The sequence below is a fragment of the Pongo abelii genome, chromosome X (assembly GCF_028885655.2).
Source record: "Pongo abelii isolate AG06213 chromosome X, NHGRI_mPonAbe1-v2.0_pri, whole genome shotgun sequence".
NCBI classification, from domain to species: domain Eukaryota; kingdom Metazoa; phylum Chordata; class Mammalia; order Primates; family Hominidae; genus Pongo; species Pongo abelii.
The window spans coordinates 159,950,816-159,970,472 of NC_072008.2; the positions used below are offsets into that span (position 1 = coordinate 159,950,816).

General features: G+C 54.1%; 1 protein-coding gene across 1 annotated transcript; it reads right to left on the minus strand.

Moving 5' to 3' along the window:
* Window positions 1-14,045: 14,045 nt before the first annotated feature.
* LOC112131058 (paraneoplastic antigen Ma6E) lies at window positions 14,046-17,358 on the minus strand. Its single transcript, XM_054545218.1, has one exon. The coding sequence runs from the start codon at window positions 17,356-17,358 to the stop codon at window positions 15,310-15,312; it is 2,049 nt and encodes a 682-aa protein (XP_054401193.1). The 3' UTR covers window positions 14,046-15,309.
* Between the last annotated feature and the right edge of the window lie 2,299 nt (window positions 17,359-19,657).

Consider the following 19,657-nt stretch of genomic DNA (forward strand, 5'->3'; position numbering starts at 1 on the left):
ACACACTACACAGACCAGACACACACCACACACCACATATGGACACACAAACCACACATGAACACACACACCACACACCCTGCACACATAAACACACACAACACCCCACACACCACACACCCCATACATGAACACACACCACACACCTTACACAGCCCCCACATGAACACACACACACCATACTTGAACAAACACACCATACACGAAAATACATCTCACACTACTCACACACACCACACACACCACACGTGAATGCAAACACACTACACACGGACACACATACCACACCCCACACATCAAATACACCACACACCCCACACAAGACATATGAAGACACACTATATGCATGAACACACACACAGAACACATACCCTACACATGAACACAAACATCACACAACCCCCACACATGAACACACACACCCCGCAACCCGCACCCCTCACACAGCCCACACCACACACACACCACACACACCCCACATGAACACACACACCACACACAATCCCATGTGAACACACAGAGACACCACACACAACCCCCACTTGAACACACCACACCACACCCATGAAAACACACCCCACACAACCCACACACACCACACATGAACACAAACACACCACACACTAACACACATCACACACCACACACACCACACACACGACACATGAACACATACACAGCACACTCCCTACACATGAACACATTACACAACCCCCACACATGAACATACATACCCCACACGACACAAACCATACACACACCACACATACCCCACATGAACACACATACCCCACATGAACACATACACCCCACATGAACACACACACAGCAAATACACCCCACGTGAACACATACACCACACACACCCCACACACACCCCCACATGAACACACACACCACAATGAACACACATATCACACATGAACACACACCACATACACATCACACAAGAATACAAACACACCACACACAACACATGAACACACACACCTCACACCCCACACTCACCCCATATGAACACACACAACACACAAACACCACACATGAACACACACATCACACATGCACCCATAACACACACACTACTCACACCCCCTACATGAACACATGTACACCACATACTTCACACACCCCACATGAACATATACACCCTACACATGAACTCACACACCACACATGAACACACACACACCACACACGAACACACACACCACACATGAACACACACCACACATGAACACACACACCACACATGAACACACACCACACATCACACATAACCACACATGAACACACACCACACACCACACATAGCCCCACACACGAACACACACACCACACATGAACACACACAGCACACACCACATACATCCCAAACATGAACAGACACATGCCACACCCCTCACACGAACACATACTACACACATCACACATGAACACACACCACATATGAACACACACACATCACACACACCACACATGAACACACATCACACACCACATACCACATGGACCACACACATGAACACACACCCCACACACCCTACATAAATACACCACACATGAACACACACACACCACACATGAACACATACACACTACATACACCCCCCACATGAACACACACACCCCACATATGAACACACATACCATATACCTCACCCCACATGAACACAAACACCCTCCTCATAGTCCCACATGAACACACACACCCTACACATGAACATGCACACACCACACACACCACACAAGAACACACACACCCCACACATACCACACATGAACACACACACCCCACACACCACACATGAACACATACACCCCACACGCCACACATGAACACACACCACACACATCACACACCCCACACATGAACACACACCACACACACACCACACACAGTTCCCCGCATGAACACACACACACACCACACACGCCCCACTTGAACACACACAACACATACACCACACACGAAAACACACCCCACACAACCCTCACCACACATGAACACAAATACACCACACACAAACACACACATCACATAGACCACACACACACCACACATGAAGACACACACCCTACACATGAACACACATATCACACAACCCCCACACATGAACACACACACCCCGCACTACACAAACCCCACACACCCCACACCACACACGCCACATACACCCCACATACACCACACACCCCCCATGAACACATACACTACACACACCCACATGCATCCCCACATGAAAACACACAACACACATGGAAAACACCCCACACAGCCAACACACACCACACACACCACACATGAACACAAACACACCACATGTGAACACACACATCACACCCCACACACACCACACAGACCACACACACCCCACACACACCACACATGAACACACACAAACACACCCTACTCATGAACACACACATTACACAACCCCACACATGAAAACTCACACGACCCACGCCCTGCACCCCCCCATACAGCCCACACCACACACCCCACATACACCACACACACTGCACGTGAACACACAAACCACACATGAATACACACACCACACACACCCCACATGAACACACAAACCACACACCCCCACATGAGCACACACCACACATGAATACACACACCACACGTGAACACTCTGATCACACACACACCACACATGAACACACACACACTACATATGAACAAACACACCACAACCACATCCACACATGAACACAGACAGCACACACATGAACACACACACACCACACACCACACAGACCCCCCACGTGAATACACACACACCAGACACACCACACACACACACACACACACAGGCACACATGCACCCCATGCCAGGGGCAGACTGACACGAGAGTAGCATCTGGAGCCTGGAGTCCATTTCTCTCCCCTTATAAGGTATTCACTCCCTCAACGCTCTCCCAGCATGGTGGCGGAAGTGAGGGACCAAACCCAGAGAAGAAGGCTGTCAAGGTGGGGCCTGCGCCCTGACAGAGGCTGCCCACAGGGGGAAAGGTGGTGCTGTACCTGGTTGACTTCCAGTCCAATGTCTTGCTCATCCTCCCCTCACCATGGGTTCTTCCATGCCGGCAGCCCAAGCTGAACAACTCAGTGTCATCCAGAAACCCCCACCCCACCAGGCACCTCGCTCATTACTCATGAATTCCTGCTATGTGGGCCCCTCAGCAGCTCCCAACCCATCCACCACTCTTCTCCACACTGCCTGCCACCTCCTCAGACCAGGCCCGCAGCCCCACTCACTCGCACGCAGGAGGAGCACAGCAAATACTCCTTGAATCAATAACTGAGAAGCAGAGAGAGACCACCATGAGCCAACTAGCAAGGAGAGCAGGAGAGAGAGTGCAGGCTTGCTAGGGAAGGCCGAGCACCACAGAAAAGTTCAGGGCGGCATTGTGTCCACCCCACATCGCAGCACCTAGAATGCCACCATGAACATCACCCCAGACCCAGGACTGTGAAAGACGGGCTGATGAAGGAACTGGTGGGTGGCAGAACAATTTCCCCAAAATGGGGTCATCCAATGTGCTCAGTGAAAGAAGCCAGACACAAAAGGCCGCATATTGTGATTCTATTTGTATGATATGTCCAGAAGAGACCAATCCACAGAGATGGAAACAAATAAGTCGTTGCCAAGGGCTGGGGCTGGGAGGAGTGGGGAGTGACTGCTGATGTGGACAGGGTCTCCTTTAGGGTGTCAGAAACGTTCTGGGAATAGATAGTAGTGATGGTTGCACAACTCTGTGAGCATATTAAATACCACTGAATTGTACACTTGAAAAAGATTAATTTTGTGGTGTGTATATGATACATCTCAACAAAAATGGGATCATTATATGTCTATACATTGTGTTTAATCAAAAGTAGTATACTCATCTTATTTGTTAACACTGAGGGCCTGGTGTGGTAGCTCACGTCTGTAATCCCAGCACCTAGGGAGGCAGAGGTGGGAGGATAACTTGAGCCAAGGAGTTTGAGACCAGCCTGGGCAACATAGTAAGACCCTTGTCTCTACAAAAAATACAAAAATGAGGTGGGCATGGTGGCACGCACCTGTAGATCCAGCTACTCAGCAGGTTGAGGTGGGAGGATCGCTTGAGCCCAGGAGGTCGAGGTTGCAGTGAGCCGTGGTTGCACCACTGCACTCCAGCCTGGGCAACAGAGTGAGACCCCAGCTCAAAAAATTTTAAAGAGAAAACAAACTGAAATAAAGCTGAAAGGATTGTTGAACTTGTAATAAATGTTTCTTCACAAGTATTAGTTCCCAAAAAAATCCCACTAAAGGAATAAAACTATGAAAAATGCTAAGCTATTTGAAATATTCTGTTTATAATAATTACATGTTCTGGCCGGGCACAGTGGCTCATGCCTGTAATCCCAGCACTTTGGGAGGCCGAGGCGGGCGGATCATGAAGTCAGGAGATCAAGACCATCCTGACTAACACAGTAAAACGCAGTCTCTACTAAAAATACAAAAAATTAGCAGGGCATGGTGGCACACGCCTGTAGTCGCAGCTACTCAGGAGGCTGAGGCAGAAGAATCGCTTGAATCCAGGAAGCGGAGGTTGCAGTGAGCGGAGATTGCGCCACTGCACTCCAGCCTGGGCGACAAAGCAAGACTCTGTCTCAAAAAATAATAGTAACAATAAAAATAAAAATAATAATAATAATAATAATTGCACGTTCTAACACAGTGCCTAACGATTCCTTCCTGTAACAGATGAAGAAATCTCTCCTCAGCCTCAGTCCTTCACCTGCGATCTTTGTTAATTTTCTAATGTCAAGGTTTCTCACCTTTAAATTCTATAGGAAGCACCAATGCATAATTCCACAGTTGTTTAATATTTGACCTGTATATAAATGGATTCAATGTTCGCAATTGTTCCTGCATTTCTGAGTTCTTTTTTTTACTACATCTTTTAATTGGCTCAATTTTATTGTCCAGTAGTAATTTTTCCTTTTTGCTTTTAGACTTAAAGGCCAAGTTGGATGGCCATAGCATTATTGAAGCAAACCAAAGTTTGTAAACTTCAGACAAACTTCGAAGTTGGTAAACCTTGCCCCACTGTCTTCTGGCATTAAGAACTGATCTGGAGAAGACTAAAGCGAACGTGATTCTTTCGAAGTCTGTTTTATTTGGTTTATTTGTGCTGTTTTTCAGGAATATCATGCTATGTACGCAGTGTCTATTTTTCTATCTTCCATAGTCTCTCTTCCGCTTTGTATCATGTGACTTCTTCAAGTCTTGCCACGAAGTCCCCAGATGACCAGTATGTCTGTGGTTTAGTTTCCTGAAATTGTCATTGCTTTGCACGGGATTTTCGTCCTGGTAATATTTTTATTCTTTTCTTCCATTTTTTTCTCTGAGCTCTGCGACCTTCATTTTATTTCCTTCTGTTTTCTTACCATCTCTTCTCTGAACACTGCATCTCTCCTTTAAGCTGTGTCTTTTGTTCTGAGAGTCATGTTTTCAGGACTTTCTCTGAGTCTATGGAGAATTTTTTTGTCTGGGGGCTTTCTGTGTTTTTTCATAATTCCTCCTTGTGGTTTTCATCTGCTCTTAGCTCTCCCTTCCACCTATTGTTTTTGCCGTTGTTGCTGTTGCCATCGTATGTGTAAAACCCGCGTTGGTTTGCAAAGGCACTGGATTTCACCAGCATCTTCCCATCGTCTCCCTCGTCTGCATCATCTGACCAGGATGTTCTGCCACACCAGTGGCCTGTGGCCTTCAATTTCATTAATCTAGTCAGAGATTTGTTTTCAAGTGCTCTATTACTTTGGGGACAGTGACCCTTAGCTTGGGGGCGATCTGATTTCTGCCTCAGTTCTGAGGAGGCATTGCTGGCTCGGCTCGGCTTGTTCTCTACTCCCTGTCCAGACTTAGCAATGTGCGGCTGGGCCTCTGGCTAATTTGTGGTCTGAGGTTGTAGCAGTTTTCAATGGTATTTTTCTCTTTGAAGTTGTATTTGAGGCAAGGCCAGCCCATCATTTTTCTGTATAACTAAAAAAGAAAAGTGCCAAGACCATGAAGGAATGTTTTTCTTTAGTCTGTATCTTTTGCAAGCAGATAACATCATAAGCCATACCTATATATAATATAGAGTGCTCAGCTCCATCTGTTCCCAGGCCATGTCAGTCACTGGGAGGCAAACTGCCAGGAGCTCTGGACTGGGGAGGGAGCATCTGTAGCTCCTGATTGAAGGCTACTCCAGGCCAGGAACACCCAGCCTATCTCAGCTGGCAAGATGAGGCTTCTCAGGCAACTCTGGACTGTTTCTTAAACTGTGACCTGGGACATTGGATCAAGGACCTTCAATCCACTTGGGAAGACGTTAAAGAGGATGTGGCCTGGAGTAACTCCTGAAAGGCCAAGGCGGTGAGGTCCGCAGGCAAGGAGAGCAGGTGCCCTGACTGCAAGCATCTCTCAGGAGTCCCAGGAGGACAGAGCAGAGCAGGGAAGGTGAGGAGTCCCAGGCTGGGGGAGGGGGCCAGGCCGGGTAGGCCAGGGCAGGAAGGCCCTGCAGGTAGAGTGGATGAAGGTGCTCTGGGAACAAGCTTGACTCCAGCCCAGGCCTGTGGTGTGCTGGTTAAGGTTTAGTCCCAAGCAGAACTCCCACCTGTGGGATCACAGTCATCGCAGAGCCGAGGTGGAGCACCTCAAACCTCCGCAACCAGGGACCAGCAGGAGTCATGCCCACCCCAGGCTGGAAGAAGTGGAAAGCAGGGGTGTGGTGGGGGCGGCAGATGAAGGTGGCGGAGGGTCTGCTATGGCTCCCGGCCTACCACAACCTCCTGGGCGTTTAAAGGAAAAACAGCTTCGGCTTCATGTCTTCTTTCCAAATCTCAAGCAAATTTCTCCTGTGCCCAACCCTAATCTGAGACCATAAAGGACAGGGTATTCTGAGAAGACTTGTGCCACTGCAGCCCAGGGGATGCTGCACAATTGACCCTTGCTGGCCTCTCTGTATGTGCAGCTGGGGACATCAACCTTCTCCTTCAGAGGTTCCCCAAGACCCCACACCCTGCTTTGCCAGGCGTGCCACCTGCACTGCTCAGCCGAACCTAATGCCCTCCTACCCAAAGAGGATCCAGAGTTCCTGGGGAGCCACTGAGCAGGGAGCGGCCCATACCCAGGCCATTGGGAGCAAAGCTAGCAAGACAGCTGTGCACTTACACAACGATTCTGGGGCCTGTCCTGCCTGGGAGCAGGGCTTTGGCGACTTCTCCAGCCCCAAACCTTCAAAAGACATGGAGACATGGGCTTTAGGTCCTACAAGGTGCCCAGTGAGGTGACAGGAGGCTGCCAGGCTCAGCCACGGCTCACCAAGCGTTTCCTTCCTGGCCACCCTGAGCCCTGAGCCCTGAGCCCCTGCTCACCCAGAAATCTTTGGCTCCCTGGGTAGATGGCTGCCAGGAGGGTCTCTGTAGCCCCTCTCCAGTGGACTTGTACCCCAAAGCCCAGGGTGGCCTCTCAGTAACACTCAGGCTCCCACACCAAACCCCTCTGGAGGAGCTGCTCGAGGCCAGTTCCTGAATGCCCCAAGAAGCAGGCACCAAGTCACTCACCAAGCAGCCTCTCCACAGCAGGGTCCCAATGCCCTTCTGCTGAATACCATCTCCCCCTCCACAGACAGGAGCCGGGCTGGCACCGGGATGGGCACAGGGCAGGGAGGGTACCCCAGCAGAGTGTACTGGGCTTCGAGGAACGCTGTCCACTGTGCGGCAAGGTGCTTTACCCTCTCCAAGCTGTGGCCCTCGGCCTGCGTCAGCTCTGGGACCTGACACTCTCGGTGGACAGGGTGGGTGGGTGGGGTGCAGGGGCTGCAGGCGGGTGCAGGAAGGGGCCAGGCCAACATGGATTTGGACCTCAAGTCTAGACGGAGGGCACAGCATGGAGACTGAGAAGGAAATGTGAATGGTGCCATCGAGGCCTGTGGAGAAAGCTCTCACTTTGTCCCTCAAAGCTTCTGGTGTTTTACTCATGTCCCAGAAGCTTCGGGCAGCGGCAGCAGGGTAGGGAATTGGTGACAGAGCACCCCCCAGCAGCCAGCCTGCTGTGCCCCCCAGTTGGCTGAGCTTCACAATGGCTGCATGCCGCCCTGGGCTGGAGGTGGCCCTCATGCCCTTGCTGTGGTTGGTGGGCAAGAGGGAAGCCACCGGAAGTCTCCAGCTCCCGTCAGAGATGAGACCAGCTGAGAGAAAAGCCACCCTGCCCAAAACACACTGCACAGCACGCACACTCACACACCACACACACTCGCACATCACACACAACACACACTCACACACCACACACACCATGCACACCACACACACACATCACACACACACACCACGCACACTCACACACCACACACACCATGCACACCACACACACACACCACACACACTCACACACCATACACACACCACATACACCATGCACACCACACACACACCACACACACTCGCACACCACACACACCACACACACTCACACACCACACACACACACCACATACACCATGCACACCACACACACACACCACACACACCACACACACTCCACACGCACACACCACATACACCATGCACACCACACACCACACACAGTCACACACCACACACACCACACACACTCACACCACACACCATGCACACCACACACACACCACACACACTCACACATCACACACACACACACCACACACACCATGCACACCACGCACACTCACACACCACACACACTCACACACCACACACACTCACACACCACACACACACCACATACACCATGCACACCACACACACACCACACACACTCACACATCACACACACTCACACACCACACACACCATGCACACCACGCACACTCACACACCACACACACTCACACACCACACACACTCACACACCACACACACACCACACACGCCATGCACACCACACACACACACCACATACACCATGCACACCACACACACACACCACACACACTCACACCACACACCATGCACACCACACACACACACGCCACACACACACACCACATACACCATGCACACCACACACCACACACAGTTGCACACCACACACACCACACACCATGCACACCACACACACACCACACACACCATGCACACCACACACACACACCACATACACTCACACACCACGCACACTCACACACCACACACACCATGCACACCACGCACACACACACCACACACACTCACACACCACTCACACCATGCACACCACACACACCACACACACACACCACACACACACACCATGCACTCTCACACACCATGCACACTCACACACCATGCACACTTACACGCCACACACACCATGCACACCACGCACACTCACACACCACACACACCACACACACTCACACACCACACACACACACCATGCACACTCACACACCGTGCACACTCACATGCCACACACACTTACACGCCACACACACCATGCACACCACGCACACTCACACACCACTCACACCATGCACACCACACACACACCACACACACTTGCACACCACACACACCACACACACTCACACACCACACACCACACACACTTGCACACCACACACACCACACACACACACCACACACCATGCACACCACACACACACCACACACACCATGCACACCACACACACACACCACACACCATGCACACCACACACACTCACACACCACACACACTCACACACCACGCACACTCACACACCGCACACACACCATGCACACTCACACACCACATACACCACACACACTCACACACCACACACACTAGCACACCACACACACTCACACACCACACACCATGCACACCACACACACGCACCACACACACCACACACACCATGCACACTCACACACCACACACACCATGCACAGCACGCACACTCACACACCACACACACACACCACTCACACCATGCACAGCACGCACACTCACACACCACACACACACACCACTCACACCATGCACACCATGCACACTCACACACCACACACACTCGCACACCACACACACTCGCACACCACACACACACCACACACACTCGCACACCACACACCATGCACACCACACACACCACACACACACCACACACCATGCACACCACACACACCACACACCACACACACACACCACACACACTCACACATCACACACACTCACACACCACACACACTCGCACACCACACACACCACACACACTTGCACACCACACACACCACGCACACTCACACATCACACACCATGCACACCACACACACCACACACACTCACACACCACACACTCAGACACCACACACACTCACACACCACACACACCACACACACACACCACACACACTCGCACACCACACACACCACACACACTTGCACACCACACACACCACACACACACACCACACACCATGCACACCACACACACACCACACACACTCACACACCACACACACCACACACACTCACACACCACGCACACCATGCACACCACAGACACACACACCACACACACACCATGCACACTCACACACCACACACACTCACACAACACAGCCACTCCTACAACCCCACCCCACCACTGAAGCATTGCCAGACTCCCCCTTCCCATGGACTGGTGCCATCGAGCTGGCAGCAGTGTCTGTGGGAAGGGCCCAACTCTAACTGGGAATGGGAAGGCTTCTCCAGCAGGGCTTACACTGGATTGGGGGCTCCCCAAGGCCCTCACCTTCAGCTCCGAGAGTTTCCCCCAGACCTGCCCACCCGACGGGCCTCAGCACCGGCACCCTGCCTCCACCAGGTCACAGGTGAGCAGCAGCTCTACAGTCCATGGTGGCCATGGAGTGTCTACGGCCCTTCCAGGGCAGCAGCAAAGTGGAAGGGAGCCAGAGACGTTGACTTGCTTTCTTTCCTCTGACACGGAGAACTCGGGCACAGGTGGAGCCCCAGACCTGAAAACGGAGAACTCACAATTGGCTGTGTTGCTACATGCAGGCCACCCCCAGACTTACTCACTGGCCGACCACTCTCTGGGGCTCATGGAGCACGATGGCCCCAGTTGGGACGTGTGAGGAGCTTCTTCATTTGAAGAGGGTTGGGGGCTTGGTCACGTGGGACTGCCCAGGAGGGGCTGCGAATGTCAGTGTGAGTATGCTCACATAGGGTCAGCCCGAGTCAGTAGAATCACCTACAAAAACTCCCCGAGGAACTGCTGCCCCCCGCCCCTGTCTGGCCATGCCCAACACAGGGATGAGCAAGACACACCCCTGCCCTCCAGCTGCTCCCACCTAGGGGACACTTTGAGCTGGTACTGAGGATTTAGCAGAGTTGAGGGAGGGCAGCTGCCTCGAAAGGACCACATGGCAGCCAAGAGAGCGGGCAGCATGTGCCAGTCAGTGACCAGCTTGCACCGGGACAGCCTGTGGCTCTCTCAGGCACAGTGAGGACTACTCGTCTGGCTCCTGGGGGCTTATGGAAAGGGCAGGAGACCAGGAACTGGGTTTGGAATGCTGGAATTCCCCCAGGGCTTCCAAAACCAGAGCAGAGGCCAAGAGCAGGGACAGGCCAGCCAGCATGCTGCCGCCACCACCTGGGTCCAGGCCTCCAGCCACCCCTGTCCAGGCAACTCAGGTTCAGATTCAGAGACCCAGGACAAGGCATTTGATTAGCCAAGCCCAAGTCATATGCCCACCCCCTAGGTGGGCCCAGGCAGAAAGAAAAGAGCTGGTCCCTGTGCCTTCAATGGTGCGACAGGGCCCTACTTGCCACCAAAATTGCAAACAGTGAGGGATCCTCCCAAAATCCCTAAGAGAACTAAGAGGAAGGGCCACTGCATTCTGCGTAGCCAACAACAGCGGGTCCAGAGGAACTGCCAGGCCTACGGCACTATCCCATGATTGGTCTGGGGAGGGCTGGAGAACCAGGCTAGGAGGCTTTGCAGAGAGGAATGAGGTTCCAAACCCCACGAGTGCTGAGCAGGGGAGGGCTCCCCTGTGGCTCCCACCCACAACTGAGTGGGCACAGATACTGTGGGACTCAGGGTGCTGCCACAAGAACCGTGGTCATATAGCTTGGATATTTGTCTCCGCCCAAATCTCATGTGGAATTGTAATCCCCAATGTTGGGGGTGAGGCCTGGTGGGAGGTGTTTGGGTCATGGGCACAGATCCCTCATGAATGGCTTGGACTATCCCCTTGCTGATGAGTGAGCTTTCGCTCTGAATTCACAAGATCTGCTCAGTTAAAAGTGTGTGGCACCTCCTCCCCTGCTCACTCTCTCGCGCACTCTCTCTCTCTGTCTCTCTCTGCCTCTCTCTCTCTCTGTCTCTGTGTGTGTGTGTGTGTGTGCGTGTATGTGTCTGGCACGCTCGCTCGCTCGCTCCTGTTTTCACCATGTGAAGTGCCTGCTCCCTCTCCCCCTTCCACCGTGAGTAAAAGCTTCCTGAGGCCTCCCCAGAAGCAAATGCTTGTACCATGCTTCCTGTACAGCCTGCATTTAAACCTCTTTTCTTTATAAATTACCCAGTCTCAGGTATTTCCTTATGGCCATGCAAGAGTGGCCTAATGCAGCCATCACTGATCCACTGAATCTGTGGCCCGTGCTTCTTCCCACCTTGGGCCTCAGACTCAGTGGGCAGTGGGTGCATCTGATTGGTGGAGCCCAGGTCATGCACCAAAGCCCTCGCTGCAGGAGAAGCTGGGAGAATACAGACTTGGCATTTTCTGCTCCTCGTGAGAGGCCTAAATCGGCCAACAGCATCCTACTGCCCTGAGAATTAAACCTGACTCCTCCCCATCCCCACAGGACCCCAAACAGTCTCTTCCTCCTCACCCTATTTCCTCAATTTTCAGCACAAAAATGCCAAGCTCCAGCCCTTCTAGGGGCCAGGGTATGTGCCATGCCCTTGACCTTGTTAAAAAGAAATGTAATTAGACCAAAAGGCTGGGACAGCTCCCATGCCCTGGATTCCTACACAGGCAAACTTAAGCCCAACGTAAACAGTAAAGCAAAACACAAGTTTGGCCAAGGAGAAACTGCCATCTAACCTCTAACTAGGGACCTCCCACCATATCCCACCCAAGTGAGGCAAACGCCTCACTGCAGCTGATTCAGGAACTCCTTTCTCTGCCTCCACATTCCTCCTCCCGCTCTTTACACAGCTGCAGTACAGCTCTCTGAACTCCCCATCACCAATGCTGCCTGATCCGTGAACCCTTTCATGCTCAAATAAACTTTATTAAATGTATTGCATCTAAAGTTTTTCTTTGAACAGACTGCCAGTCTTTGCCCACTCGCAGCCTCCAGCTCTCAGCCTGAGTCTCACCACTTTGGAGAGCACCCGGGCTCCTGCAGGTCCCCCCTTCATTCTGCGCCTGCCTTGCCTCTCCTCTTCCTGGATAGCACATCTCCCGTCTCAGGTGGAGGTCGGATGAATGTTTGCACCCATCCTCCCGGAAGCCCCACTAGGCTCTAGAGATTTGAAGCTGCTCATTATTGTTCCATAGTGACATTTTCAAATTTTAGGATATCTCAAGTTTTAAAACATTTGGGGGTTTTAGGAAACCCCTGTAACTCTAATACTGGCTTTCTCATTGTGGGTGCTATTGACCTTGTGGACAGGACTGATCTTTCTTGCATGGCCTCAGAAACACGTGACCCACGTTCAGAAGTCCTGAACCCTAAGGACAGAATGCCAGTGGCAACTTCCCCCGAATCAAGTAAACAACCAGCATCATTCCCACACATTTTTAAAAGCTGCAGGGAACAGGACACCACCAATCTAAGCACTAATGAAACCCCAAAACTTGACAATTCACCTATAAAATATAAGAAAAGCCCTTGCCATGCCCTCGCATGCTGGTCAAAGTGCTCTCACTTACACTCTTTTTGGAGATGTTCCCCAGGGGTGCTGGGCAGGAATATGTTTTCTCTCCTCCATGCCCACCCCATCCCCAGCCAATCCCCCTTCCCTAGTTTCCCACAGCAGAAGCGAGAGCGGCTGGAACACGGAATGAAATTTATTGAAGAGAAACATATACTGAAACTATTGAAGAGAAGGAAACCACAATACAGAGAGAAACTGCAAACAGCCACCACAGGCCACAGGTCCCGGGCCCCCTCCTCCTTGGGTTCCTGGCAAGGCGCCTCATCTGCTCCCCCTCCCGCTGCTGCCCCCGCTGCCACCTCCCTCCTTCCCGAGGGCCCCAGGGTCTGCCTTTTGCCAGGACAGTGGACTCTGGCAGTGTCCACTGGCTTCAGGGAGCCCCCTCCTGAGCCCATCCCTACGGCCCTCACAGGACAGTCACAGAACACTGGGAAACACCAGGGAACGCCCCAACAGGCTGAGGAAACTGAGTCACAAGTAACAACAGGGGTGAAACGCCAAAGCATAGTCCCTGTGGAGCCTCACGCAGTCCCACTCTGCCCCGGGTCCAGTTCTTCTTCCCGCAGTCACGGTCACCATCGTGGTCACAGGGTGAGCGTCCGCCATGCCCTGGTACCTCCTTCCCGCCATCTCCTGGGACTGCGCTGGGGGCCTCCAGGGAGAAGCTGCTCAGAGAAGAACACACACAGCTCCACGAGAACAAGCAGCCCCTGGTCTAGATCTACGCCAGGAAAGCAGAGGTGGTGCTCACAATGCAGGACAGCAGCGAGCAGAGCCTGGGCTCGCAGGAAGCTCACAGCAAGTGCCCCGGGCCCAGAGGTGGCCGCCTGCATGGGCGCACAGTACAGGACTTTTCGCAGGAATGATGGCTAGCAGTGGGTGGGCGTCTGCTGGGTGCGTGGGTCACACAGGTGAGGGTGAGCTTCCCGGAACAGGGGGCAGCCTGCCCTGGAGATGGCAAGTGGGCTGACCCCTCTTGAGAGACCCAGGCAGCTGGCAACCTTGAGAGGGCCTCTTTCCCCCTGTCTCTCCCAACTCAGGGCCTGGGATGGGGGCAGACATCTTCAGGTGCCCCCACCCAGGCCACAGCTGGCCACTCAGGGCTCCCTCCAGGCCAGCCCCCCATGGTGGCAGGGTTTGGGGCTGGGGCTGGGTGTGCTGGGTGCAAGGGAAGGAGGGACGGGCGCCTCTCCCCACCCCATTTTGTATCAAACGTGGTCATCTGGGTCACAGGGAAGGAATGGGGGTGGTGGCCAGAGCCCCTTGGGGGAGGTGGGGGCCCTTACTCCTGATGTGGGGTGAGGGACTGGCCCTGGCCTGGCCTCCATCTGCCTCCAAGGCACTGCTGCCTGAGAGGAGAGAAGGCCCCGGGGCCCTAGGAGCCTATTTGCCCTGGGAGGACTTGGGCCGGCCCGCCTCCCCGGCCCCGTCCTCATCCTCGTTTTCAGGCTCCTCCAAGATGGTCTGGAGCCCCTCCAGTGGGGGTTTCCTGGCTTCCTGGCCTCTCACCTGGATGAGGCCCTCCGGACCCCAGCTAAGACCTCCTGGGAACACCCAGACAGCACTGCTTATCCGGGCTGGGGAGGAGCCCCAGGGGACCTCTATGGGCCTTGCCTGACCTAGGCCTTTGGGGCCTGCAGGGGCACTTTCACCTTCCCCAGCGGCAGGGGCTCCCCTTGCAGCCTCTTTGGTGGCAGAAGCAGCCTCAGCAGCATCTTCTGCTCCGGGACCAGCCTCGCTGGCATCCCCCTGGGCTGGGGAGGCCTGGGCAGCAGCTGGGTCTTCACTCTCCACTGGGGCCACTGCCCAGGCCACACCCTGCCGGCTCCTCGCTGGGGAGGCTGCCCACGCCTCCATCTCCCGGATGAGCCGGAGCAGCCTCAGGAAGCCAGGTGGCCTCCTCTCCAGCTGCATCCCTCTCAGGGTATCCCGGAGTGCCTCGCTGGGGCGGGCCCGAAACAGCACCTGCTGTAGTCGCAGGTAATTGGCCAAGGCTGGGCAGACGGCCCCCTTCTCCACAGCCCTCTGCAGCAGGCCTTCCAGGCGCACCACGAAGGCAAACAGCCCCTCCTGGGGCCCCTGTGTGCAGGTCAGGAACTTCAGCCTCGAAGTCATTCGAGTGTCCTGGTTCCTAAATATCTGCCCCAGTGCCGCCAGGCAGTCCAGCGCGGACAAGTTGGTATCTTCCTCCAGGAGGCCGCTCACAACTTCCAGGGCCGGGCCACCCAAGCTCTCCAGCAGCCACCTCTTTTTCTCCCTTTCCGATGCATGGTACCACAGCTGCAGCATATCCTTGGCGTGCTCCACCCAGCTCTCAAAGGACTCTTCCTCGCAGCCTGGCTGCTCCCTCCCGGAAAAGGGTCTCAATTCCCGGTAGGCCCTGTTTTCCAGCACAGCCTGCAGGGTGCAGCGCCAAGTCTGGACCCAGGCTTTTGTTACATTTGTCCCTCCTGCCTCACCCACAGCTCCTGCCTCACCTGCAGCTCCTGCCTCACCCGCAGCTCCTGCCTCACCCGCAGCTCCTGCCTCACCCGCAGCTCCTGCCTCACCTGCAGCTCCTGTATCACCTGCGGCTCCCTCATCTGACTCTCTTGCCTCTTCTGCAACTCTCAACTCATCTTCAGCTCCTCCCTCACCTGTGCCTCCTGCCTCACGTGCTGCTCCTCCCTCACGTGTGCCTCCTGCCTCACCTGCGCCTCCTGCCTCACCTGCTGCTCCTCCCTCACCTGCGCCTCCTGCCTCACCTGCTGCTCCTCCCTCACCTGCTGCTCCTCCCTCACCTGCTGCTCCTCCCTCACCTGCGCCTCCTGCCTCACCTGCTGCTCCTGCCTCACCTGCTGCTCCTCCCTCACCTGCGCCTCCTGCCTCACCTGCTGCTCCTCCCTCACCTGCTGCTCCTGCCTCACCTGCACCTCCTGCCTCACCTGCGCCTCCTGCCAAACCTGCGTCTCCTGCCTCACCTGCTGCTCCTGCCTCACCTGCTGCTCCTCCCTCACCTGCACCTCCTGCCTCACCTGCGCCTCCTGCATCACCTGCGCCTCCTGCATCACCTGCGCCTCCTGCCTTACCTGCAGCTTTTGCTACTGCTTGACCCTGGGGCTGTGCAGGAAAACTGGGCATATCCTGAAACTCAACATCAGGTACTTGGGGCAGGAAAATCACTTTCCAGGGCCCCCCATTGCCTGATATTTGATGGGGAATCAAGCTTCGGTTTAAATACTCAGCGAACTCCACCAAGGCTGCCTTGGCCCCGAGCTCCTTTCTGAAGTGCTTGGTGAGTACTCGGTACCTGCCCAGGGGCGACAGGGCAGCCCGCATGGCCTCCTGGAACTCATGTTCCTTGCAGTCATCAGGGATACCCAGGATGAGCAGGGAGCGCTCTGCGTTCGCACCCATCCACCTGCACCAGTCCCGAAGCATTGCCAGAGCCATCGCAGAGGACTTGAGGGAGGGAGCCTGATCAGACAGGAATGTGTGCTGACTGTTGCAGTCTCTGACACAGCCTGTGAGCGCAAAGAGAGAAGCTTGTTTGTGCCAAACACTCACTCCCACCACTCATCTGCCCCTACATGTGTGGGGGTGGGGGGGCAGGGCTGGAGCTCCTCTGCCTCCTTGTTTTGTCTCTTTGATTTTAGTGAAATTTTGATGGCAAAATTAAATTTATTTGCAAGATACAGGGCTAGTCACATTTTCTATGTTACTTGGTGCCATTTGTAGTAAGTTACTTTTTTCCCCCACAAAGGAATTGGGAAGCTTATCTAAGTTTTCAAAACTTTTGATAAAAACTTGTTCACAATATTCCCTCTTTATCTTTTTAATGTCTATATGATCTGTAGTAATATCCTGTCCTTCATTCTTGACATTGATTAGTGTTCATTCTCTCTTGTGTGTGTTGTGTGTGTGTGTGTGTGTTGTTTTTTGTTTGTTTGTTTTTTGAGACAGGGTTTCACTCTGTCACCCAGGCTGGAGTGCAGCAGCTCGATCTCGGCTCAGTGCAGCCTCGACCTCCTGAGCTCAAGCGATCCTCCCACCTCAGCCTCCTGAGTAGCTGGGACTACTGGCACACACTAACACACGTGGTTAATTTTTTGTACTTTTTGTAGAGAAGGGGTCTCACTATGTCACCTAGGCTGGCCTTGAACTCCTGGGCTCAGGCAATCCTCCCGCCTTAGCCTCTCAAAGTGCTGGGATTACAGGCATAAACCACTGTGCCTAGCCCCCTCTCATCTTAATTAGTCTTACTAGGGTTCATTAATTTTGGTACTCTTTAAAAAGCCCAATGTCGGGGTTTACTGATTGTCTTTTTTATCTCTGTTATTTCTTTATTTGACTCATTCTGCGTTTACTTTTGCTTTTGTTCGAGCTTCTTTAAATGGACTGTTCGGCCATTGATTTTATGTTCTTTCTTTCTGTTATGAGCACTGAAAGCAAGAAATTTTCCTCTGACCACTTCCTTCCTTCCAAATGGCTAGTAATTTGGGTAAGTTGAATGTTTTGTGCAGTTTGAAATATCTTGTAAGTTCCTTGGTGATTTCATCTTTGACCCATGGATTTCAAAATATCTAGACATATGTTATTGTTATTAATTTCAAATAAAATTCCACTGTGATCAGAGAACTTACGAAAACGTGCGATCCTTTTCAGTTTCTGAAGATTTTTAAATGGCTCGACATATGGTCTATCTAAGTGAATGTACAATTTGCCCTTGTCATGAATCCGTATTTTCTACAGAGGCCAAGGTCTGCCCCCTTCAACCACTGCAACTCCTGTCGCCATTCCCCACGAAGAGGCGACCTGAAGCCTTTCCAATTCCACCTGTAGGGGGCCAGGCTCCTCAAGGCACTGCCACGTCCGACAGCCTCCAGGGGGCGCTCACCATCGCCTGTGCCACGGGCCGCCAGGCAGCCTCCGGCTCCGCACCCCGTGCACCCTTAGGCATTGGCCCTCCTTCCAGCCCATCCCCCACCGCGCACCAGGGACAGTCCCTTCCTGCCCCCAACGTGCCCTTCCACACCGGGCGCCCCCTACGCCCAGCTGGCAGCACTCCAGTCTAGCCCCGGGCAGCAGGGCGTCCCGCGTGCTTAGACATGAGCCTCCCTCCGTGGCCTCCCCACAGCCAGGGGCCCGACAATCCCGCCCCACACCCCCAAGTCAGGAGCCCCCATAGCCCACAGAGGCAGGGCGCCCTCCACTCTGGTCAGCCCTCCACCGGGCTTAGGAATCACCTCTGCCCTCACCCACCCAGCCCTAGGACCTGACCACGGCACCCTCCAGGAGCCCTCCCATCTCGCTCCTCAGACCCAGGCTGGGCCACCCTCCGTCCCACCCCACGCTTGGAGCCCGCCAGCCTGCTCTCCCACGTGGCGCCCCCCAGCCCCCTTGCCCTCCCACTCCAGGGAGCCCCCTCCCGACCCCCAGCCCCGCAGCCGGAAGCCCTCGACACCCCCTCACCCCAGCACTGGGCGAGTCGCCCTCCCTCTTGCCTCCTCTACCCCGCGTGCTCGGCGACCCTCTCCGCCCAGGGACCCAGGGGTCCTCCTGTGGCCACCCCGCCCTGGGGAACCCCTCCCTCAGCCCTCCTTCCAACTGCCCTCCCGAGGGGGTCTTCCTTGGTGGGAAGCCCACGGTGACAGCCACGCTGCACCTAAACCAGGCCAGACAGGACCGCCGACCCCCAGCTCCGCAGCCGGCTCCTCACGGCCTGCCACACCACCCGCCCCCCTACACCCCA

Excerpts from the sequence above, each read along its gene's own strand:
- LOC112131058 (XM_054545218.1), bottom strand. The coding sequence starts at position 17,358 with ATGGCTCTGGCAATGCTTCGGGACTGGTGCAGGTGGATGGGTGCGAAC.